This window comes from Apodemus sylvaticus, chromosome 2 (genome assembly GCF_947179515.1).
Source record: "Apodemus sylvaticus chromosome 2, mApoSyl1.1, whole genome shotgun sequence".
Classification (NCBI taxonomy): domain Eukaryota; kingdom Metazoa; phylum Chordata; class Mammalia; order Rodentia; family Muridae; genus Apodemus; species Apodemus sylvaticus.
The window spans coordinates 5,463,707-5,487,807 of record NC_067473.1 but is presented as its reverse complement, the minus strand read 5'-3'; the positions used below and the strand labels follow the sequence as shown (position 1 = coordinate 5,487,807).

At 44.6% G+C, this 24,101-nt stretch overlaps 1 protein-coding gene across 1 annotated transcript; it reads left to right on the top strand.

Annotated features, from left to right (window-relative positions):
• The first annotated feature begins 2,557 nt into the window (after window positions 1-2,557).
• On the top strand, window positions 2,558-23,152 carry Nup42 (nucleoporin 42). The gene is made up of 7 exons (XM_052173043.1): window positions 2,558-2,776; window positions 5,223-5,445; window positions 8,114-8,208; window positions 13,502-13,578; window positions 15,937-16,023; window positions 21,295-21,379; window positions 22,113-23,152. Exons 1-7 carry the CDS (start codon window positions 2,650-2,652, stop codon window positions 22,679-22,681), a joined length of 1,263 nt encoding a protein of 420 aa, XP_052029003.1. The 5' UTR covers window positions 2,558-2,649; the 3' UTR covers window positions 22,682-23,152.
• Window positions 23,153-24,101: the final 949 nt, after the last annotated feature.

Below are 24,101 nucleotides of genomic sequence, written 5' to 3'. Positions count from 1 at the left end.
AAATTGTTTTGTTTTTGTTTTCAGTAAATAACACAATCTCGGGGGTTCATAGTGAAACAAGCACCCTACAGCACTAGATTTGACTGCTGCAAACATTTTTATGTAGGATGTTGAACTTTGTACTGTTTTAAAATGTGGCTAGTTGAAGCTAGAGAGGCCCTTGTTCTTGCAGAAGAAGGACCTGGGTGTGGTCCTTCGTATCCACTTGGAGGCTCACAATCATCTACGGTTCTAGTTTTGGGGGATTCGGTGCCCTCTTGCAAGTCCCAGGCACACAGTGAAGGACATGCATGCATATGGTAAACATGAGAAGAATTGTTAACCTAGCTGAATTTTCTGGTGACAAAATACTCATTTATTGCGCTATAATTATACTGATAAGAGTGGCTACCCCTGTAGAATATGCAGCAGTGTTAAAATATTTTAACTATACTAGCTGTTCTTTTTAATTTTAGGTTGCTAATTAACTAGAACACATAACAAATTTTATAAAGCTTTCAATAAAGTTCCTTTACCCCTAATAGCCTATATTATGTTCCTAATAAGACCGTGTCTTCCCCAACCCCAGAACTATCATACACAATTCTAAAGGATAATGGGTAAAAGTAAACAATTTGTATACAAAGTACATTTCATTACTTTTTCAAGAAGTTCCTCTCCTATAATATACTCTGCTTTCATTTCAATAGATACTGGGTTTGTCAGTCTTCTGTCCTTTGAAGTGGTCTATTTTGATAATACATGATTTTTACTTTTGAGAATCACAATTTGAGTATGAACTTTTTAGTAGCCAAAAATTGTTACAGATTATAAACAGTAATTGTGGCTTTGTGGTCTAGTTTTTAAAGCTTGTCATTATAGTCTCATGAAAACTTTGAGTCATGAAGTATTTTAATATACCAATATCAAACTGTGCCATTTAATAAACAGTTATTCAACTAAGTCTATATTCTTTTTTGACTTGTTTGCATTAGGGAAAATCCAATTTACTCCATCCAATATGGCACCAAACCAGTTCTCACTAAACTTCCGTAAGCTGGTAATATGAATTTCGGGGTTGCAGCATTAAACTCTGATTGATCCTTTAGTTTCTCCAAAGATTTTTAAGGTTTCACTCTGATCTTTACTCCTTTTCACTCCTTTTTAACATATAACTCAATTTGTTGTGTTTGTGGGGGGGGGTGAAGATTCAAAATAGTGGCAGTTCACACTTTGGTAAGCTGAGGCAGGAGGACAACTAACTTTGAGACTAGGATGGGCTACACCTACATACGGAACTATCTAGAATGTATACATTTCCTATTACTCTGACAAAACCTGGCAAAAGTAGCCACGGGAAGTACGTGTTGATTGTGGCTCACAGATCTGTCACAGCTTGGAAGGGATTTCAGTAGGAACATGAGACAGCTGGTCACATTGCATGTGCAGTCAGGCAACAGCAGTGGATGTTCACCTTGAATTTGCCTTTTTACTCAGTGTGTGCCCACTCATTTGAGAATCCACATTCAGGGTACATCTGCTTTCCAGTTCAACCTTTCTGGAAGCATCTTCACAGATCTGCTCAGAGATGTGTGTCTGTGGGGACCATAAGCCTAACACTTCACAGTCCGAAGATGTGTCTATGTAATTCTAAAAGGAATCAACTTGACAGTATTTACCATCGCAAATTCTAATTAGACTTACTAATTAGAATTTTGCTTTTGATCTCTCCATCCTCTGGCATAACCAAAATGTAAAATGAGACTCATGGTATACTTTGAGTCTGAGGAATCCCTAAGCTGTCTTCAACTCTTAGTTTGTCCCCGGTATCCAATTTTAATTTCCAAGAGCACTTTCATTTCCTTTTTATATAGTGTACTTGTTTTATAGGGATACAGGCTCCTGTATGTGAATTGTAAAGTTAATACATGAAACGTACAGGGTGTGCGGTTTTGATCCTAGCACTAAGGTCAATTTCTGTGGGTTTGAGGCCAGCCAGGGCTATATAGTAAGACTGTATCTCAACAAAACAAAACAAAAACAGTAAGTTGAATATTTTCAGCAAACTTATCTGAAACTATCCTCCTGAGGAAAAGCGGGCTGCTTCTGTGTCTGGTACACTTTTTCATTTTTCCTGATACAATTTCAAATGGCAGCATTTAGGTGAAATTGTAAGACAGTACCGACTAAGAAACTAATAGATGCTTTCGCCTGCATTGAGTCCTGTTTCCCGGCTATAGCTGGCTTTCTGTAAATTTCCCCTCTTGATAAACAGCCAGGCCTTTTTTCTTTTTTGAGCCCGTTTTTACCTTTTTTTCCCCCTAAGTAAATGTAAAGAACGAATGAGTCTCGCTAACTGTATACAGCCAACTAGAGGGTTGCTGGTTGTCTGCTTTATCTGATATCCTCTAGATTCGGGTCTGGTTCCGGGATCCAACGCCTGCGTCCCTTTTCAACACCCCGCTTTCTCAGGACTCCTTTACCCGAGCGAGCGAGCGAGCGAGCGCTGACAGCTCTGCTCTTCTCAAATCCCATTGGCTAAAGCCCTCTCACCGCACAGCAGGTCACAGACCCTCTGGGCGCGAGGCGATGACGTCACACTAGCCGGACCGCGGTTGCGGAAGCCTGGGCCCTCGACCGCGAGTAGGGTCTAGCTGGGACGGCGCTACCATGACCATTTGCCAGTTTTTCCTTCAAGGCCGGTGCCGCTTCGGAGACCGCTGCTGGAACGAGCATCCCGGCGCCCGGGGTGCGGGCGGGGCCCGGCAGCCGCCACCGCAGCAGCAGCCACCCTCAGGTGAAGGTCCCCTGGCCACGTGATGCAGACGCACACCTCCACCCCGACCCCTGCCCTGGCTTACGACGAGTCGCCCAGTAACTGGACTAGTCTTAAGGCTGGTCAGACGTAGACAGACGTTTGGACTTGGGTGCTGCTCTGCGTTTTAAAATCAGAAGTATCTTCATCAAAACCTCCTTTTTGGTGAATGGCAGTGGTTGGGAGAATTCGTGTGGGTCCATTCAAACCTTTTCCCTACTCTCCCCTTCCATGTCCTTAATCACAAGCTCTTAAAATTTGGGCTTTAGTTGGTAGCTTACGACACTGAGCCAAGAACCTTACGGGTTTTGTGGAAAGGGCATTCAGGGGCCTGACGTTAAACCAGCACAACACAAGGTTTTTACAAGTCAGATAAATACTTCTTAGTTTTGGAACCTAGTTTTTGGTTTGATTTGGTTTTGGTTTGGGGTTTTAGGTTTTCAAAAATAGGGTTTCTCTGTGTAACAGCCCCTAGCTGTCCTGAAACTCTCTTTGTACACCAGGCTGTCCTTGAACTCACAGAGTTCCACCTGCCTCTGCCTCCTGAGTGCTGAAATTAAAGTCATGTGCTACCACTGCCTAGTGAAACCCAGTTCTTGAGGTTATCAGTTTGGGCTTCTCTTTCCCCTTCTCTTTAAGGCTCCTCCAGCCCGTGGTACATGGTGCTTTCATGTTTCTACTCTCTTCGTGAAGGAGACAGATTGCATCATCTGCAACCCGTCTAGTGAAAGACTCCAAATTAGGACTCAGGTTCTGATAGATAGTGGTGTACTCCCAGGGACTGCTGAGAGTCTTTGTCCTTTGGACGCAGGAAACCTACTTTAAATGTAGTAATTTGCAAATAAATGTACAGTACATAGAAAATTAGGTGAAAAATAACATGTAAATAAAACTTTAGGATAAAAAAAAAGAATGCTTTGGAATTTTAAGGCCCAAATTAGGGCCAACGAGTGCAGCATAAAAGTTTTATTTCCATGCTGTGTAATCCCCTTCCAAAGGATTTGGAACTTCAAAAAAATTGCCATTAATTCCTGCTTCAGAGATGCAGTTCAGCTGTCTTATTTCTCTTTGGATTTATTGAGTAGTATATCTATCATTCTGTTTTTAATATATATTAAATGACATATTTTCTAAATACTAAGAATTTCTTTATCCTAGCATCATCTAGGAAGTGATAAGATTTTTTTTAAAAAGTATCAAAACCTGAAATAAGTCCTATTGGCTAATTTTTTTTATATTTATGAGTTGTTAGAAATCTACACTGTACTTTATCCACCTATTAGTAAGCTCTGTAATCTCCATATGAAGGATAGGTATTTGGCACTGTGTCCACAGAGTAAAGAAATATGTATTTAAGGACAGAAAGTAAAAATTAACCCTTTCTACTATCCAGTTTGTTCATTGTTCTCTTTCCTTCATTGTTTCTGTATGGCCCAGGGCAGAAGCACACACACACATCCAGTACTAGGTCAGACAGGAGCCTGGTGCAGAAGCACCCACACACATCCAGCACTAGGTCAGACAGACCCTTGAACATGCCAGGCTCACTCCACAGCTTTTAGAGATGTTTAGAGTATTTTTTATTTATCCCCCATGGCTAATTTAATAGGTTTAACACTGAACTCAGCAATATATCTTTATATTTCTATGATCACTGTACTGGCTGGTTTTGTGTGTCAACTTGACACAGGCTGGAGTTATTACAGAGTAAGGAGCTTCAGTTGGGGAAATGCCTCCATGAGATCCAGCTGTGGGGCATTTTCCCAATTAGTGATCAAGGTGGTGCCATCCTTGGGCTGGTGCTCTTGGGTTCTATAATAGAGCAGGCTGAGCAAGCCAGGAGAAGCAAGCCAGTAAGAGACATCCCTCCATGGCCTCTGCTTCAGCTCCTGCTTCCTGACCTGCTTGAGTTCCAGTCCTGACCTACTTTAGTGATGAACTGCAATGTGGAAGTGTAAGCTCAATAAACCCTTTCCTCCCCAACTTACTCCTTGGTCATGATGTTTTGTGCAGGAATAGAAACCCTGACTAAGACAATCACATTGATCTCATTTTGTTGTTGCTTTTTGTCAGCTTGGGTTTTGGGTTTTTTATTTGCTTTTTTGAGATGAGGCCTCACTATGTAGCCCTGGCTGACCTGGAACTTAGAGATATGCCTGTATCTCTCCACAGTGCTGTGGTTAAATTCGTACACCAACATGCCTGGCCTTGCTCTCATTTTTTAATGTAAATAGAACATTATGTGATTTGTTATAACATATAACAAACTATGAATCATAAAGGGATTACCACTTAAAATTACTAGAAAATAGCACTTTATTAGCCTTTGCATAATTTCAAAACATAATAAACTAAAGTGTAATAGAGATTTTCAAGATATGAAAAAGTTACCAATCTTCTGATTGTTTTGTTTTCTTGGTTATTTTAGGGAGTGACCGTCGAGGGTGGGGTACCAGCAGCCAAAGGCACACCAGTGTCATCCAGCCTTCCAGCTTCCCCAGGCCCACACCATGGGGTGGCAGCAGAGCGCAGGACAAACCACAATTCGGTTCTCTGGATTCTGGAGCTTCCACCAGCAGGGGCTTCGGGTCGTCTCAAAACCCTTTTGCTTCACCTCTCTCCGATGAGCAGAAAGATGAAAAGAAACTTCTGTGAGTTAAAGTATCATAGAAAATCAGTTACTTGGTTTTTCCAGAAGCACTTACAGTGTCTTTTTTTAAAAAAAAATGGTTTTAAAAATCAGAGTAAGCAAAACAAGAAAAGTGACCCATGGTCCCATGGCTCAGCCAGCCTGTTTATACTGTGAGCATCTCAGCCAGTCTATTCACACTGTGAACATCTCAGCCAGCCTGTTCACACTGTGAACATCTCAGCCAGCCTGTTCACACTGAGCTTCTCAGCCAGCCTGTTCACACTGTGAGCATCTCAGCCAGCCTGTACACACTGTGACCATCTCGGCCAGCCTGTTCACACTGTGAGCATCTCAGCCAGCCTATTCTCACTGTGAGCATCTCAGCCAGCCTGAACACACTGTGAGCATCTCAACCAGCCTGTTCACACTGTGAGCATCTCAGCCAGCCTATTCTCACTGTGAGCATCTCAGCCAGCCTGTTCACACTGTGAGCATCTCAACCAGCCTGTTCACACTGTGAGCATCTCAGCCAGCCTATTCTCACTGTGAGCATCTCAGCCAGCCTGTTTACACTGTGAGCACTTTAACCAGCCTGTACACACTGTGAGCATCTCAACCAGCCTGTTCACACTGTGAGCATCTCAGCCAGCCTATTCTCACTGTGAGCATCTCAGCCAGCCTGTTTACACTGTGAGCACTTTAACCAGCCTGTACACACTGTGAGCATCTCAACCAGCCTGTTCACACTGTGAGCATCTTGGCCAGCCTGTTCACACTGTGAGCTTCTCCGCCAGCCTATTCACACTGTGACCATCTCAGCCAGCCTATACACACTGTGAGCTTCTCAGCCAGCCTGTACACACTGTGAGCTTCTCGGCCAGCCTGTACATACTGTGAGCATCTCAACCAGCGTGTTCACACTGTGAGCATCTCAGCCAGCCTGTTCACACTGTGAGCATCTCAGCCAGCCTGTTCACACTGTGAACATCTCAGCCAGCCTGTACACACTGTGAGCATCTCAGACCATGTCTCTTAGCAGTGTATGTTCTTAGGTCTGTCTGCTCTGGTCCACTTCCTACTGTACTAGCACATTTCAAAGGTTAGTCTTACTTAAACAGCCAGAACAATCGCTATCCTCAAAGTTACTGATAATTTCACATATTTTTCTTTATAAAACCTTTATTTCGGTTATCCTGTTTGAATTTCTATGAACAGTGGATCTTTAGGTTTGTTTGGGGTATATTTTTTTTAAAGGGGGCAGGCGGGCTTTGTTTTATTTGAAAGCAAGGTCTCCCTATGTAGCCCAGGCTGGTGTGTAACTCAGATCTCACTGCCTCTCTCCAGAGTGCTGGGACTAATGTGTGTGTCACCTCACCAGCTGGTTGTTTCTGAAATGCTGAGGACTGAACTTAAATCTTAAACTGTTTTGGGCAAGCATCAATTGGTGTGTGTGTGTGTGTGTGTGTGTGTGTGTGTGTTTGTGTGTGTGTGTGTTGTGTGTAACAAGGCAAAGTTCTATTGTGATTCTACATGTAATAACATGCTCTTTGTGATACCTATCACTTTACTAGTTAATAGTCACATTCAATATAAAAGGAACATTAATTTAGAGTCGTATGTATCTATAACTTTGTCCATATTAGCGATTAAGTGCACAGATCTGAAGGCTGGAGAGGTGGCTTAGCAGTTAAGAACTCTGAACTGTTCTTCCAGGGCACTCGGGTTCTGTTCCCAGCACCCACCCAGCAGCTCATAGCTGTCTGTACCTCCAGTCCCAAGGCATCTGACACCCACACACAGACACACCCAGGCAGAACACCAAGGCACACAGAACTAAAATTAAATTATTTAAAAATATATTTTTTAAGTACATGGGCCTATTTCCTGTACTTAAAGTAGAAAATTTAAGTAAAATATATCTGAAGTCCTGTAACCCACTCTTAAATTTTAGTGATTCTCTATAACTGATAGTAGTACTTTTTATTGTTTACAATTAAAAATATTGTGCATTGATTTAGTTCTTTAAAACATATATTTATGACGATTTTTAAGTATATCAATTAGTTTTCTGTGAATTAAGCTAATGCTGTTAATTATTCAGCATTATATTTTATTATATTTGTAACTTAATATATTCAGCATTATATTTGTAACTTGAATAATTTGTTAATTATTCAGCATAATAATTTACTATTATTTGTAACTACAAAATGCAAGGTGTTAGCTGTTTTAAAAACAATGTCCAGCCCAGATTGGCCTTAGACTCACTGCATGGCCCTGCCTGGTTCCACAGTTCTCCTCCCCCACCCAGGTACTGGGATTGCAGCTGTGTCCCCCATGCTCAGCTCGGCACTCATAGCTTTGTAAACTTCTAAGGTGGAAAAGAGTCTTCAGAAAATAAGATGGCGGTGATGCACACCTTTAATTCTGGCACTTCAGAAGCAGAGGCAGGTAGATCTCTGAATTGAGGCCAATCTGGTGTACAGAGTGAGTTCCAGGAAAGCCAAGGCTATAGAAAGAAACCCTTTCTCAAAAAACAAAACAAAAAAAGAAAAGAAAATGAAAAATATATGAATTTATATATTTACTAGAATTTTAAATTTGTAGTCATTCACTTCATAAGTAACAAATTTTAACAAACAAGTGAAAATATCTATTACTCTCATTTTTATTTCTCATTTTTCCAGGGAAGGAATCGTTAAGGATGTAGAAGTTTGGGAGTCATCGGGGCAGTGGATGTTTTCTGTTTACTCACCAGTGAGAAAGAAACCCAGCATTTCAGGTAACTGGGAAACGTGTTTTTGACTTGTTGGTTGGTTTTTGGTGAGGATGAACCCAGACCTGCGCAATGCTACGACGGCCGGGCCATTAGGCTGAGGGCCCAGCCCTGCACTTGTATGTGTTTTTAAAATATAAAATCTCTACTGTCAAAAACTAGGCCATGCTAAATAAATGTATTCCAAACTTAGGCACAGCTAGAAATTGGTTTTTTTTAAAGTATCCAAGTATTCCAGCTAAACTTCATGATTCAGAGACTGAGAACCATAATGTAATTTTTTGAAGTTGTATTATTTATTCTCAAGAAAGAATAGTAGAATAAGGACCCACCACACTTCTAACTCGTCAACCTAAGGAGAGGCTCAGCTTTATTGGCTCCCTCTGTAAACCCTCAGGATGTCTTCACTAGTTAACTCAGCAGCCAGGAGGGTCCCCTGCTGCCTTCCATGACAGACCTCGCTGCTGCCTTACGTTTCTTCTTCTTCCCTCCCAAGAACACTGCTTCTTCAAAAGCCTGTTGAGACTCCCAAGGAGCCATAGGGATGGCATTTCTAGAAGATTCCTTTCTTTTCCATTTTGTTTTTCCCATGACCCCTATGGCTACCAAGTTCTTCCAAGCCTCTCACAGAGAGCCTGAGTCTCTCCTATTGAGGAGACAACAGGTGTGGCCCAGCAGAGCCATGAAGTCAGGGTCAGATTCCAGGAGCGCCACTGGGCCTCACCCTCACCTCCGGCTCACCTCCATCACTCTCTTATTCAGGTAAAAACTCTTTACTGACTTTCACTTGTCCTGAACCCTGACCTGTATTCGAGGGACACATAAACCCTGAGTGGTTGGGGTTCTTCCAGGAACACTGTGTTCTGAACGAAAGAAAACAAGAAACTGTGAAAATAGAACATTTAAGATAATGGTAGTTTATGTAAGGAAATGATAAATTTTGTAAGCCCTAGGTTGGTTTAAATACTAGTATTTAAGAACTGCCAAGTATGAAATCTTAATTCACAAGTAGACTAAAGTCTAATGTCTTACATCTCTGATTTACATTTCAAAATATGAAATATAGAGAGCCCTGCATAGGGTGACCATGGAAAGTATAGGACATTCAGTTAAATTTAAATTTCAGATAAGAAAATAATATTTTCGGGTTAGAGAAATGGCTCAGTGGTTAAGAGCACCGACTGCTCTTCCAGAGGTCCTGAGTTCAATTCTCAGCAACCACATGGTGGCTCACAACCGTCTATAATGGGATCTGATACCCTCTTCTGGTGTGTCTGAAGACAGCTACAGTGTACTCACATATATAAAATAAATAAATCTTTTTTTAAAAAGAAAATATTTTCAACATGTATCCTGTGTAATATCTGGGACATACTTAAATTTGTTTTATATTTGAAATTTTAATTCATGTAGACATCTGGGTTTTTTTTGTTAGTTAAATCTGGCAACCTATCCCTGAGATATCTGTAGGAACTGGATACATTCATAAAAGTTTTCATAATAGTACCTAGACACTAATGACCACTTCATGGTTGAAATGTATAGTATTGGTACAAAAGTATTGTTGAGCAAAACTGATGAATTTAACATAAACTGAGACAAAGCAACAAACAGTAGACTATAGTAATCATGGAAAGAAGAATTTGGAATATTATCCTAACTTGAGGAGGTAAAATTATCCCTATTATTAATGGAATAAAAATCACTGATTTTTAAAACTTCTTAGCCATTAACTATGCACTTTAAATATCTTAGACAAAGGGGGGGAGGGCACATCCACACCATGCTTCTGCCCTGTACACATGCAGTGCTCACTCTAAGGGACTTCTGTCACACACAAATTGTATTGGAAAGTGTAGCAGCTGTGGTTATTCACACTTAGCTTGGGCAGATAGTTTCTGAACAGTGAATGAGATAAACCTGTCACTTCAAGGGGCAAGAGTGGCAGAGAATAGCAGGGTTACTGCCAATAGTAAAGCTGAGATTTCCTAGGACAAGGTAGAGTCATGGGAAACCTTTCTGTCACCTGAGGACAACAGCTTCTCAGTCTTTACAAATCTCTTCTAGAAGACTAGTAAGACACATGAGTATGCGTGGACTCCAGGGTTAGCTCGAGGTTTTGTTTTTGCATTCTAGACAGGCCTGTGTTATGTATGGAAGTTCTTAGGACATGTTCAAGACCAAGTGTCTTGTTACAGACACACTGGCCGAAATCCATTCTACATGCATGGTGAACTAACAAACTAACACAACCACACAAAAGTTCACTAGCTTTGCATCTGCTTTATAATTGGCCCTTAAACACCCCTCCTCCCCCACTTACTGGGCATAGTGGACGCACCTTTAATCCTAGCACTTGGGAGGCAGAGATGGGCTGATCTCTGTAGTTAAAGGCCAGCCTGATCTACAGAGTGAAACCCTGTCTTGAAAAATGAAAAAAAATAAAAACTTTCCACTCTATAGCCACATTTATCTGAAAAAAGGCCATTGAGACTTGTTTTTCCAGTGGCGTGTCTTCAGGATGTAGTTTGTATACAACCGCCAATAGCAGGATGAATGCAGAAGCACATAGACAGCACGGACAGGAACTGGCGCCAGAGCCGGCGAGAGGCCACTCAGCAGTTAGGAGTGCTACACAGAGAAAGCCTGTGAGTTCAGTTTCCAGCACTCAGGGTGGCTGCCTCACAGCTGGCTTAAAGAGTCCCAGGGGAGCCAGCACTGCATTCTGACCTCTGCAGACATCCACACTGACATGTCAGTGCTCCAGAACACACACACACACACACACACACACACACACACACACACACACTGTGACAACCTAACCTAGCTGAGAAGCCGAATGTTAATGAGCTCCATTGACTAGGGGAGCTGTCCACCTCACTAATCGGACTCTTTTGTTTTGGAAAATGTATGTGGCTGCATTTTCAGTATAAAGACCTAACTTTTCTGTTTGGTGGTGGAGCACAGCTTTAATCGTAGCACTCTAGAGGTAAAGGCAGGTGATCTCTGTGAGCTCCAGGCCCGCCTAGTCTACAGACCTACTTCCAGGAAAGCCAGGGCTACACAGAGAAAGCCTGTCTCAAAAAATAAAAATCAAACAAACAAAGAGCAAACTTTTTCTCTGTGGCTAGAATGTTTCTTTTGTACCAGGTCCTAGTTTGCTTTTCTGTTGCTGTAATAAACACCATGAAGAAGCAGCTTGGAGAAGAAGGGTTTTATTCGGCTTACAGGCTCATGGCCCATCATTGAGAGAAGCCCATGCAGAAACCAAAGGCAGGACGAGCTTGAAGCAGAGCCCAGAAACACTGCCCACTGGCTGGCCTCCCCAGGGTACTCAGCCAGCTTTCTCACAGCCCAGGTCCGACTGCCTAGGGAGGGTTTCAACCTTGCTGAGCGGGGCCCTCCGCCCTCATCCACCATTGGTAATTAAGAAATGTCCCACAGACATGCTCAGAGGCCAGTCTAACAGGCAGCTCCTCAACTGAAGGTCTTCCAAGAGTGCCATTGACAACCAGGATTAGCCATCACATACTGTCCTTTTAAAACCTGAGAAAATAGCTGTTCAAATAATTCTGTGTTCTAATTTCTGTATTCTGTGATTCAGATAAGAAACTAGTTGATCACAGCTTGAAAGACTAGAGATTGAGGTGAACAGAGTTCCTTGATGGAGAGTTGTTACAGTCTTATGAAATCCTTTTAAGAGCTAAGCCCTGAATAAAGAGAAGGTATCTGTTATAGGAAGCTTGGGGGAAAACATTCCCAGCAATATGATAGCTAGTACGGAGGCCTCGAGGTGAGAGCAATGAGCCCAAATAACAGAAGAAAAATAACAAACACACAGCGCAGAGCCAGAGCGTCAGCCAAGCTCCATATGATATCGGCCCTGATTACACTGTGGAGGCAGCTGTTGAAGAGCTTCAGCAGAAGGATGTGGTCTGACTAGAGAAAGCTGATTCAGGTGCAGGAAGGAGGGAGAATGAGCTAGGAGTAGGGACAAGACGAGGCCGGGAGACAAGTCAGAAAGTGATTGCTGGTGATGAACTTAGAGCTGTGGCCGTGAGCACAGACTCAGCCAAAGTTGAGTTCTGTTTGAACCAGCAGGGTGCTAATATTTTAGATACAGAAAAACAAATCCAGTATGACTCCTGAGTGCTTTTTGCACTGTACTAAACTAAATGGTACATGGGTTCCAAGGACATCTGTGTCAAAATAAGAACATTGCCTTTCTTAATGTCCTCAGTGTTAAAAGTACAGTCATTGGTGTAGACAATAAAATCACTTGGTGGTACAGATAAACTGGGACATTTTTGGTATTTCCTTCAAAATATATGCATATTAAGAATACCAGCTGCTCTTCCAGAAGACCTGTAATCAGTTTTAGCTTCTACATGGCAGCCCAGAACTGACTGTGACTCCAGTTCCAGGGTATTTTGATCTGACACGAGGCACACATATGGCTCACATGTATTCATGTAGGCAAAACATCCATGCCCCACATTATTTATGCATGTATATATGAAGTACCGTGCAGTTTTGTTCTCCGTACTTGCTTTTTCATCAGGGCCCAGATCCCGTGCCTGCCAGGCAGACACTCTACCACAGAGCTACATTCCTAAGCCCCACTGCTCTACATTTATCAATGGAAGTACTAGAATACACCTCCTTTGCATAGCACAAGTATCTGAAGTTAAATCCTAGAAATGTAGGTCAGAGTCTGAGCATTTAGCACTTGTGCTTGTTTATGGACAGTTCACCCCAGAAAACTCCTTAGTGTGTTCAGAACAGCATCCGTCACAACACCTGAGTGACAGTGACCATCTGTTCTTAACGTCTGCCGGTCTTTTATTACTAAGTTGAATTTTAAGTTTTCTTTTATTTACTCACCTTTTGAAATTGTAGTGAGCTGTTTGTATTTCTGTCTTTGCCTGTCTCTTACTGACTTAGGAACAATGCTTCTGTATTAAAAATGTTACTCGTGTGTATGCAGTTGTGGTGTTCCTGGTTCCTCGTCTGCCCTTTGTTTAATGCAGATATAACAGCATTGGTTTGACTGTGTCTGTAGTCAGCTCTTGATTTCCTTCACTCTTTATCTTTACAGAATTCTTCGTTCAAGGGTGAAATAACATTTTCTTCCAATTTATTAATTTAAACATTAGTGTATTGGTTTTGATTTTTTTCCTGTGACCTTGAAATGTTTCTGATAACCAGCATTATCACATTTTTGTCTCAAATTCTAGCTTTACTACCAGAATCAACAGTACTTACTGTTTAAATTCCAACTGATTCCTCACTTTAGGTTTCACAGACATTTCACCCGAGGAGTTGAGGCTTGAATACCATAACTTCTTAACCAGCAATAACTTACAGAGCTATGTAAGTTTGTTTTCTATTCCTCTTCCTCAGTAGCGTTGGCTGCCAGTTACTGCCTTGTGTGTGTAGTGGCTTGCCTGTGTTGTGGCATGTTTGCTGAGAGTGGTGGTTTGAATATGCTTGACCCATAGAGCGTGGCACTGTTGGGAGGTATGGCCTAGCTGGAAGAGAGTATCACTGAGGGACTGGGCCCTGAAAGTCTCCTATGCCTGGGCTCCACCTAGTGTGGAAGAGAACTTCTTCCTAGCTGCCTACAGAAAGGAGACACCACCACCCCACCCCACCCCACCCCACCCCACCCCACCCCCTGGCTGCTTTCAAATCAAGATACAGAACTCTCAGCTCTTCCTCCAGCACCATTTCTGCCTGCGTGCTGCCATGCTTCTCAAAATGATGATAATGGACTGAAACTGTAAACTAGCCCCAGTTACATGTTTGTCTTTGTAAGAGTTGCCTTGGTCATGGTGTCTTTTCACAGCAATGGAAACTCTACCTAAGGCAGGAGTTGGTACCAGGGATTTGGGTATCATATCATAGCAATATATGATAGGCCCAACAGTGCTTGGTTTGAGGGAGTATGGATTTTGGTACTTTGATTGGGAAAGCCATGGAATGTTTTAAGTGGGGCTTAATGGTCTGCCCGGTAGGAATATGGAAGACAGTGGTGCTGAGGGTGATTTCAACCCTGGAGATTGTTCTTCTGATGTTTTGGTAAAGAATGTTGCTGCTTTTTGCCCTTGCCAAAAGAGTCTGCTTGAGGCTAAAGTAAAGAGATTTATATTAATTGCATTGGCAAAGGAAATCTCAGAAAAATCCAACATAGACGTTGTCCTGCAGTTTGCTCTTATAAAGAGCGTTTTCATCAAGCACAGCAAGCTTAGGAAGGAAAAATTTAAAAATGCATGGTTCAAAGGGTAAAGGGGCATAGGAAGTACAACGGGGCTAAATCCTGTGTCTAGGAGAGTAAATGAAATTAAGGGAGTGGTGACCTTGAGGCAAGATCCCACCCAGCTAAGCTTATGCATTTGCAGTTGTATAAGGGAGAGTTATATTGTGTTAGGCTTTAACTCTGACCTAGTTATTGTTTTCATTTGGAAATAAGGAGATACCATTGTGAATCAAATTGACAAGGGATGGATCGTGATGGCTAGTCTCAGTTTTCAACTTAAGATCTATAATGAAAAGCTTAGGTACAGACATGGAGGTACATCCCTTTAATCCCAGGAGACAGAGGCAGGCAGATCCCTGAGTTCAAGGCCAAGTTCATAGCAAGTTTCAAGTAAAGAAAAGCAGAAGGCCAGGCATGGTGGTACTCATCTTTAATCCCAGCATTAAGGAGACCGAGCCTTGCAGACTCTGAGTTCAAGGTCAGTCTACAGAAGAAGTTCCAGGACAGCCAGGCTTGGGCACTGAAGGAGTTGGAAACAAGGCTGGTGATGATGTAATAGACCAAGGCCATACTCAGTCCCCAGCAAGCAGCGGGACTCAGCAGCTTTGGCCATGTGGCTCTGGCTTGCAAGAATAGAAGGGGTTACTGGAACAACTGATGCAGGTTATCTGGAGCTAAGAAATTGGCAGTGCTTAAGACACTGAGATTCTGGGAAGTGTTTTCTGCGATCACAAAGCAGTTGTGTTCCAGAGAAAGCCAAGGTTGTACCTTGTGCTGTGGCTGGACTTGGTAATGTGTAAGACTCACCCATGTGGTACTGGTTTTGAAGCCATGAAGGAGTCATGGAGAGAAGTTGAGGCTTGGCACTGTGAAGAGAGCCTGTGAGAGGCTATTGGTTGGTGACACACTTCCTTCAACAAGGCCACACCTCCTAACTGTGCCACTCCCTCTGGGCCAATTATATTTAAATCATCACAGTGAGAACTGTTAATTTTTTGTAGGTCAATGCCTTTTAAAAACTGTTTTGTTGTCTAAATTGATAATGATGTACTGTCATGATAAGGCATATTATTTTTATTATAAGTTACCCATTGACCAGTCCTACAGCTCAAACCATCTGTCATCGGAAAAACATTTCTGTTTCCATTGGTGCTGATCCATGAGGGATACCAGGAAAGCTGAGTTCTGCCCAACAGATTAATACTCACAGAGCAGACATCAGAAAGAAACCAGTCTGAGTGGGGCAGTAGAGTAGCTGGCGCCTGAAGGAAATTATTTCTGTTGTCTACAGTCAAGACGTGCATTCCAGCTACTACACCGAATTCCCTCCTGCCCAGATAGCATCAGTTCTGTACTTCTAGGTGGTCAGCTGTGAGAGACCAGAAAGAGGCAGCTAGACCTGGAATATCTCTGGCAAACAGGAGCAGGGCTTAAACAGTCAATCCTGAGTTATTTTTGTTTTCTCTCTCCAGCTAAACTCTGTTCAACAGCTAGTAAGTCAGTGGAGGAATAGGATAAATGAACTGAAAAATCTAAATATGTCAACCAAAGGAGCTCTGGTGAGTACCGAAGAATTTTCTTCAAAGAAGTGTCTTTATCTAGTCTATTTTGTTTTGTGTTGGTTTTTAAGACAAGAGTAAGTAGACTAGGTTGTCTGTAGCTTGTCATGTAGCCCAGGCTGCTTTTGAACTCACATCCACCTGTCTCCGCCTCCTCCATGCTGGGATTATAGACATGTTCTACCATGTCTAGCTTTTTGTTGCTTTTCGTGTGTTTCTTGAGACAGGGTTTTATCTGAAATGGCCCTGACTAGCCTGGAACTCATAGAGACCCCTGTGCCCACCTTGAGTGTTGGGATTAAAGGTGTACACTAGCTCTATTTGCTTTATTTTTTAATTTCCATTATTTTATGTGTGTGAGTGTTTTGCGTGCATGTATATCTGTGCACCAAGTATGTGCCTGATATAGTGGAGGTCGGAGAAGGGTGTCCAATCCCCTGGAATTGGAGTTATAGTTAAGAATTGCCATGTGGTGCAGGGAACCGAAATCAGGTCCTCTTGAAGAACAGTGTTGTTAACCTGTGAGTCATCTTTCCAGCCCCCTACTGCTTTTTGGTAGAGGATGTTTCTTTTTCTTTTTTCTTTTTTCTTTTTTTTTTATTCAATATTTTTTTATTTACATTTCAAATGATTTCCCCTTTTCTAGACCCCCACTCCCTGAAAGTCCCATCAGCCCCCTTCCCTCCCCCTGTTTTCCCACCCAACCCTTCCCACTTCCCTGTTCTGGTTTTGCCATATACTGCTACACTGAGTCTTTCCAAAACCAGGGGCCACTCATTTCATTTGTAATTTGAAGGGCAAAACAAAGTCTCTGTAAAGGATTATGGTTTGCATCCTCACCCTGTGCCCACACACCTCACCCTATGCCCACAACCTCACCCTGTGCTCACACACCTCACCCTATGCCCACACCCTCACCCTATGCCCACACCCTCACCCTATGCCCACACCCTCACCCTGTGCCCACACCCTCACCCTGTGCCCACACCCTCACCCTGTGCACACACCCTCACCCTGTGCTCACACTCTCACCCTGTGCACACACTCTCACCCTGTGCTCACACCCTCATCCTGTGCACACACCCTCATCCTGTGCACACACACCTCACCCTGGGCCCACACCCTCACCCTGTGCCCACACCCTCACCCTGTGCACACACCCTCACCCTGTGCTCACACTCTCACCCTGTGCTCACACTCTCACCCTGTGCTCACACTCTCACCCTGTGCTCACACTCTCACCCTGTGCACACACCCTCACCCTGTGCTCACACTCTCACCCTGTGCACACACTCTCACCCTGTGCACACACCCTCACCCTGTGCTCACACTCTCACCCTGTGCACACACCCTCACCCTGTGCACACACTCTCACCCTGTGCACACACCCTCACCCTGTGCACATACACTCACCCTGTGCTCACACTCTCACCCTGTGCACACACTCTCACCCTGTGCACACACCCTCACCCTGTGCACACACCCTCACCCTGTGCACACACCCTCACCCTGTGCTCACACTCTCACCCTGTGCACACACTCTCACCCTGTGCACACACCCTCACCCTGTGCTCACACTCTCACCCTGTGCACACACTCTCACCCTGTGCACACACCCTCACCCTGTGCACATACACTCACCCTGTGCTCACACTCTCACCCTGTGCACACACTCTCACCCTGTGCACACACTCTCACCCTGTGCACACACCCTCACCCTGTGCACACACCCTCACCCTGTGCACACACCCTCACCCTGTGCTCACACTCTCACCCTGTGCTCACACTCTCACCCTGTGCTCACACTCTCACCCTGTGCACACACTCTCACCCTGTGCACACACCCTCACCCTGTGCTCACACTCTCACCCTGTGCACACACTCTCACCCTGTGCACACACCCTCACCCTGTGCTCACACTCTCACCCTGTGCACACACCCTCACCCTGTGCACATACACTCACCCTGTGCTCACACTCTCACCCTGTGCACACACTCTCACCCTGTGCTCACACTCTCACCCTGTGCACACACCCTCACCCTGTGCTCACACCCTCACCCTGTGCACACACTCTCACCCTGTGCTCACACCCTCACCCTGTGCACACACTCTCACCCTGTGCTCACACTCTCACCCTGTGCACACACCCTCACCCTGTGCTCACACTCTCACCCTGTGCACACACCCTCACCCTGTGCACATACACTCACCCTGTGCTCACACTCTCACCCTGTGCACACACCCTCACCCTGTGCACATACACTCACCCTGTGCTCACACTCTCACCCTGTGCACACACCCTCACCCTGTGCTCACACTCTCACCCTGTGCACACACCCTCACCCTGTGCACATACACTCACCCTGTGCACACACCCTCACCCTGTGCACACACCCTCACCCTGTGCACACACTCTCACCCTGTGCACACACTCTCACCCTGTGCACACACTCTCACCCTGTGCACACACCCTCACCCTGTGCTCACACCCTCACTCTGTGTGCACACACCCTCACCCTGTGCACACACCCTCACCCTGTGCACATACACTCACCCTGTGCTCACACTCTCACCCTGTGCACACACTCTCACCCTGTGCTCACACCCTCACCCTGTGCTCACACCCTCACCCTGTGCACACACTCTCACCCTGTGCTCACACTCTCACCCTGTGCTCACACCCTCACCCTGTGCTCACACTCTCACCCTGTGCACACACCCTCACCCTGTGCACATACACTCACCCTGTGCACACACTCTCACCCTGTGCACACACACTCACCCTGTGCTCACACTCTCACCCTGTGCTCACACTCTCACCCTGTGCACACACCCTCACCCTGTGCACACACCCTCACCCTGTGCACACACACTCACCCTGTGCACATACACTCACCCTGTGCACACACCCTCACCCTGTGCACACACCCTCACCCTGTGCTCACACTCTCACCCTGTGCACACACACTCACCCTGTGCTCACACTCTCACCCTGTGCTCACACTCTCACCCTGTGCACACACTCTCACCCTGTGCACACACCCTCACCCTGTGCACACACTCTCACCCTGTGCACACACCCTCACCCTGTGCTCACACTCTCACCCTGTGCACACACCCTCACCCTGTGCACATACACTCACCCTGTGCACACACCCTCACCCTGTGCACACACCCTCACCCTGTGCACACACCCTCACCCTGTGCACACACCCTCACCCTGTGCTCACACTCTCACCCTGTGCACACACCCTCACCCTGTGCACACACTCTCACCCTGTGCTCACACCCTCATCCTGTGCACACACCCTCATCCTGTGCACACACACCTCACCCTGGGCCCACACCCTCACCCTGTGCCCATACACCTCACCCTGTGCACACACACCCTACTACATGGTCACCTAGAGCTGAAGCTCTAGAACTTATTTCTCAGAAAAGTAGGGACAATTGTGCTTTTTAAAACCAATGTTCAGTTAAACATGGTAGACTCCTTTAGTTCTAGCACTAGGGAGACAGACAGATAGATCTCTCTGAATCTGCAACAACCTAATCTACATACTGGAGTCCAAGACAGCTGGGAATGCTTAGACCTTGTGTCTAAATATTATAAATTTTAAACTTCTAAAAGGTTTTTAACTGGGTAAGACTAGTTTTGAAAGTTAGAAACTGCTACAAATTCAACTACTTAAAGATGCATTTACTCCATCTTACAGATGTTTAACACTCTTTAAATTCAGTAGGGTTGTTCCAGCACATTCTGACCCCGTCTGAGAAGTGACCCATCACCATTGCTGAGGCTGGTAGACCAGTAATGCCTGAGTCTAAGGATCTGTAGACCTTCCCTCGGGGAAGAATGCTTCCAGGTCGTTGTTAATGTTGTAAGGTCCCTGGAACAACCCGGCCTCAGTGGCTTAGCGCATCCTCACTGCTACTCTTTGATCATGAGTGTAGATGTGCTTACATTTGTTTATCCATTTGCCTATTGATGACTATTGCTCCAGTAAAAGAAACAAGGAAAAAACAAAAACAAAACAAACAAAAAAGTTATAATTCTGTCATTATGAAACTATGAAGTGGCACAGTCTGTAGCGATAAGCTAATGAGCTGCTGGTGTGAGACAAAAAGTAGAGAAAGGGTTATCTGCCCAGGAAGGAAACGGGGAGCCCTTCAGGGCAGGAGGAGTCTGTGTGTGATTTTAAGTGTGTTAGGACTGAAGTGTATCAAACAAGTCATCTCTGCTCAACCCAAGGGGATGACCCTTTTACAGGGCCATATAGGAGACAGCTACATATCAGATATCTATGTTATAGTTCATAACAGTAGCAGACTTACAGTTCTGAAATAGCAACTAAAATAATTTTATGGTTGGGGGGCACTGCAATATGAGGAAGTAGTATTAAAGGGTCGTAGTGTTAGGAAGGTTGAAAACTAGCTCTCTGTGAACTACACAAAATTGTCTAAGAAACTCCCTAGGAAAGAAAGCTGAGCTTCAAAATTTTCAAGCTGGGTACAGCAGTATGCAACTTTAGTCCCAGCACTTAGGATGTAGAGGCAGGTGGATATCTGTGAGCTCAAGGCCTAGTCTATGTAGCAAGTTCCAGTACAGGCAAGAATACATAGTGAAACTCTGTCTCAGAAAGGAAGGAAGGGAGGAAGGGGGGAGAGGGAAAGATAGGTGTCTTTGAGGGAAGGAGTCAGAGTTGGTGAGAGGTTCCTTGAAAGTCAGCAGAGAGGCAGTCCCAGTGAGTGTTAGTAGTAAGCTTTTATCACACTGTGCTGAGCTGAGGCCTCTGAGTAGGTGCACTGGGCACCTCTGACGCCTTTCCCCTGTATCTGGACTGACTAACAAATGCAGATTAACTTGATAAACACTGACATGTGTGGTTTTTTAGAATGCAGTTTTATTTATTCTTGAAGTTTTTTTATATGGATACAATGTATCTTGATAAAAATGTTTTTCTGATTATAATGTTTTTAACAAATTGAATTCTAATAATTTTAATTTAACAAGTTCAAATTTAACAAGTGTAAAATTAAAATTGTTCCACAACCAGAGATAACTATTGTTTATTTCTAGGGCAGTTTTATATAGATGTTCATATTAGTTGATTTTATAGTTTATGGAGAATTGTATCCTTTCCTTTTCTTGATCACATTATGGACATTTTGTTTGTTAAAAGTGCATATTTAAATAATACATTTTTAAAATGTATTGTATAGCAACAGTCCATGATAATTATTCATGAAGTATTTGTTGGTTTTTTAAGCTCTCTGATGTAAAGGATGGGGTCAGTCAAGCAGCACCTGCGTTTGGATTTGGAAGTAAGCAAGCAGGGACATTTGGGTCACCAGGTAAGAGACAGAGTGTGGTCAGAAAACTGGGATTCTATAGATTTCAACTTTAGAAAACCTGAATCACCATTTTAAATAGTTCTCACAAAGTCCTCCATAATGGAGCCTTGAAGAACTTAACTCCTCCACAAATGCCTTGGAAAGGCTGGCTGGTGCGGTGGGGGAGGGGGTACTGTGGTTCAGCTTAGAGAAGTTCTTTTATCTCTGAGGCAGGGTATTACCGGGTAGCATGGCCTGGAACTCACTCTGTAAACCTGGACTGTGATCCTTCTGTCTCTGCCCCCTGCAGTGGGATTACAGATGGAACCACCACGCCCAGCTCTAGAAGAACATTTTAGGAATGTCTCTCAGCCTCATAGGAGACTAGGCGTGATGATACACACATAATTCTAGCCTGCAGAGGCTGCAGTGAAGAGTCAGCTGTCTAAGGCAAGCTTGGCCCTCATGGCAAGGCTCTCAGGAATTTGATAGTGCACACTAGTGTGGCCGCAGTGTCTTTGAGACCTTTGTCAGCGCGCAGCAGTCACAAGGCCGCTCTGCTGAAAAGCCTTCAAGCCGAGAGTGCACACCCACCCTGACTCTCATGGGCACGAGAGTCTGACAGGGCAGTGGGCTTAGAGGGCGGTTTAACTTTGTTTTCATAGGTCCCTAAACTGTTCAGTATCTACACATGTCAGAAATGCGAGAGCGGAGTGGCACGGCCACAGTTTCTGACTGTAATCTGTGTGTGTAGGTTTTCCAGGGAATAACAGCAGCAGCAGTACTGTTCAGAACTTTAGTTTTAAAACAAGCCCCGGACTGGCCACTGCTCCTTCTGGAAGTGCATCAGTGTTTGGAAGTCCCCCGGCCTTTGGGACTGGGCCCTCTGCTGGCTCCGCCCTCTCTTCCTCCACTCCAGCCTTTGGACTTGGGAACCCTGAAGCTGTGTCTGCTGCCTCATTTTCATTCAAGAGCCCGGAAGCTTCCAGTTTTGGGTCACCTGGGTTTTCAGGACTTCCAGCTTCTGTGGCAGCGAGTCCCTTTGGCCCTACCACAGCCCCTGCCTTCGGAAGCGGCAGCTCTGTGGCTGGTTTTGGCAGTCCTAGCCCACATTCTCAGGCTGTATTTGCTAAACCTTCCATGGACGTGTTTGCAGGTAGTGGCATATCTACCTCTGCCCCAGCTTCCAGTGCCACTGATAACGCACTGTTCACGCCCAGGGATCAGCTGACGAAGGAAGAACTGGAGCAGTTTCAATCCCAGAAGTTTACCCTGGGGAAAATCCCTCTGAAGCCACCACCTGTCGAGCTTCTGACCATATAAAGGTCAGGTTTAAATACAGAAAGAGTGCCTTTAGCTAGGCATGTCGTGCCTGCCTACAGTCTGGGAAGCTAAGCAGCAGAACACCACAAATTCAGGCCAGTGTGGACAGCACAGAATGAGTAAGAGACCAGCAGCTCTGTGCGGGACCCTCCAAGAGAAAGATCTGAATGGCTTCTAAAGCAATGCTGTTGGAGTGCTGGGGATCACACTGCGGCCTCCCCAGGCCAGGCCAGGCCCACCTGACCCATCCCCCATCCCTAACCTTGGCTTCTGAGATTGAATGAATTTATATATATGGCCCATAAGCTTTCAGTAATTGAGGGATTTTAAAGTTTAACTTTTCTAAACACTTAGCTAAATAAAGGACAGCCAAGAAAGTCAATAAGCAAGGGAAATCTTTTGTGCTGTAATTATGAGTGGAACTAAAAAGTACAGTGTACTGAATAAAGTAATTTTCTCATTCTGTTCCAATTCATTCTCCTTCCCTTTAAATAGGGATGGGAACAATGGTTGCTGGAGATAACCCAGGCACAGTGTCTCCTGTATGACAAGCAAATTCTTTGTCACTATGCTACATCCCGCAACTCTGACTTGTGCCTACATGTGTGTCTGAGAGCCACATACATGCCTGGTGCCTATGGAGATCAGATTCCTTGGAGCTGGGGTTACAGATTGTTGTAAGGCACCGTGTAGAGGTGCTAGGAATTGAACTCTAGTCCTCTGAAACAGCAGTCCCCCTAACTTGTGAGCCATGTCTCCAGTCCCAAGCCCTGACTTTTTATATGGGGGAAAATAAAGCAAACGCGGAAGGTGCTGAGGGGGTGAAGCAGTTGCTGCGCATGCGGGTGTGAGGATCTCAGTGACACCCTGCACCTAGGCATGCGAGTGCGTGACTCTGTCTCCCCAGCACTGAAGATGCAGAGACAGGGAGATGCCCAGAACTTGCTGACCAGCCATTTCCAGAAATGCTGTCAGAAGGATGGAGAAATGATAGGGAAGACACCCAACACCAACCTTTGGCCACCACGCATACCTGCTCACAAACACACATGCACATAGTAAACCAAAAACAAAACTAAATGGCTATTGAAAGATGGGCCCTCCAGATGGCCATGCCGTCATGCAAAGCATTCACTGCCTGAGGACCCATCGTCTGACCTTTAAACACTGAGATTCCCATCTAACGTCAGAGGCGTTTCTCTCTGAGGAGTCCCGGCAAACACAGCCCAACTACGCAATGTAAGGCAGACTAATACATTCCTGTCATTAACAAGGAATCTTTCATCATGTGTCCTTTTGTGTGCTTGCTTTACCAGAATATCCTCTCCTGTGTCTGCTTCAGTGAAACATTCCTTCCTAAGTCTGCCTTAGCCTTTAATACCGGTGTCCACTTTAACAAAACCTTCTTTCACATATTTGC

What these genes read in the sequence shown, in the direction of transcription:
- Nup42 (XM_052173043.1), top strand. Translation starts at nt 2,650, where the DNA reads ATGACCATTTGCCAGTTTTTCCTTCAAGGCCGGTGCCGCTTCGGAGAC. An exon ending in AAAGAAACCCAGCATTTCAG is followed by an intron (nt 8,209 to 13,501) that starts GTAACTGGGAAA and finishes TCCTCACTTTAG; the next exon opens with GTTTCACAGACATTTCACCC. An exon ending in GCAATAACTTACAGAGCTAT is followed by an intron (nt 13,579 to 15,936) that starts GTAAGTTTGTTT and finishes TTCTCTCTCCAG; the next exon opens with CTAAACTCTGTTCAACAGCT.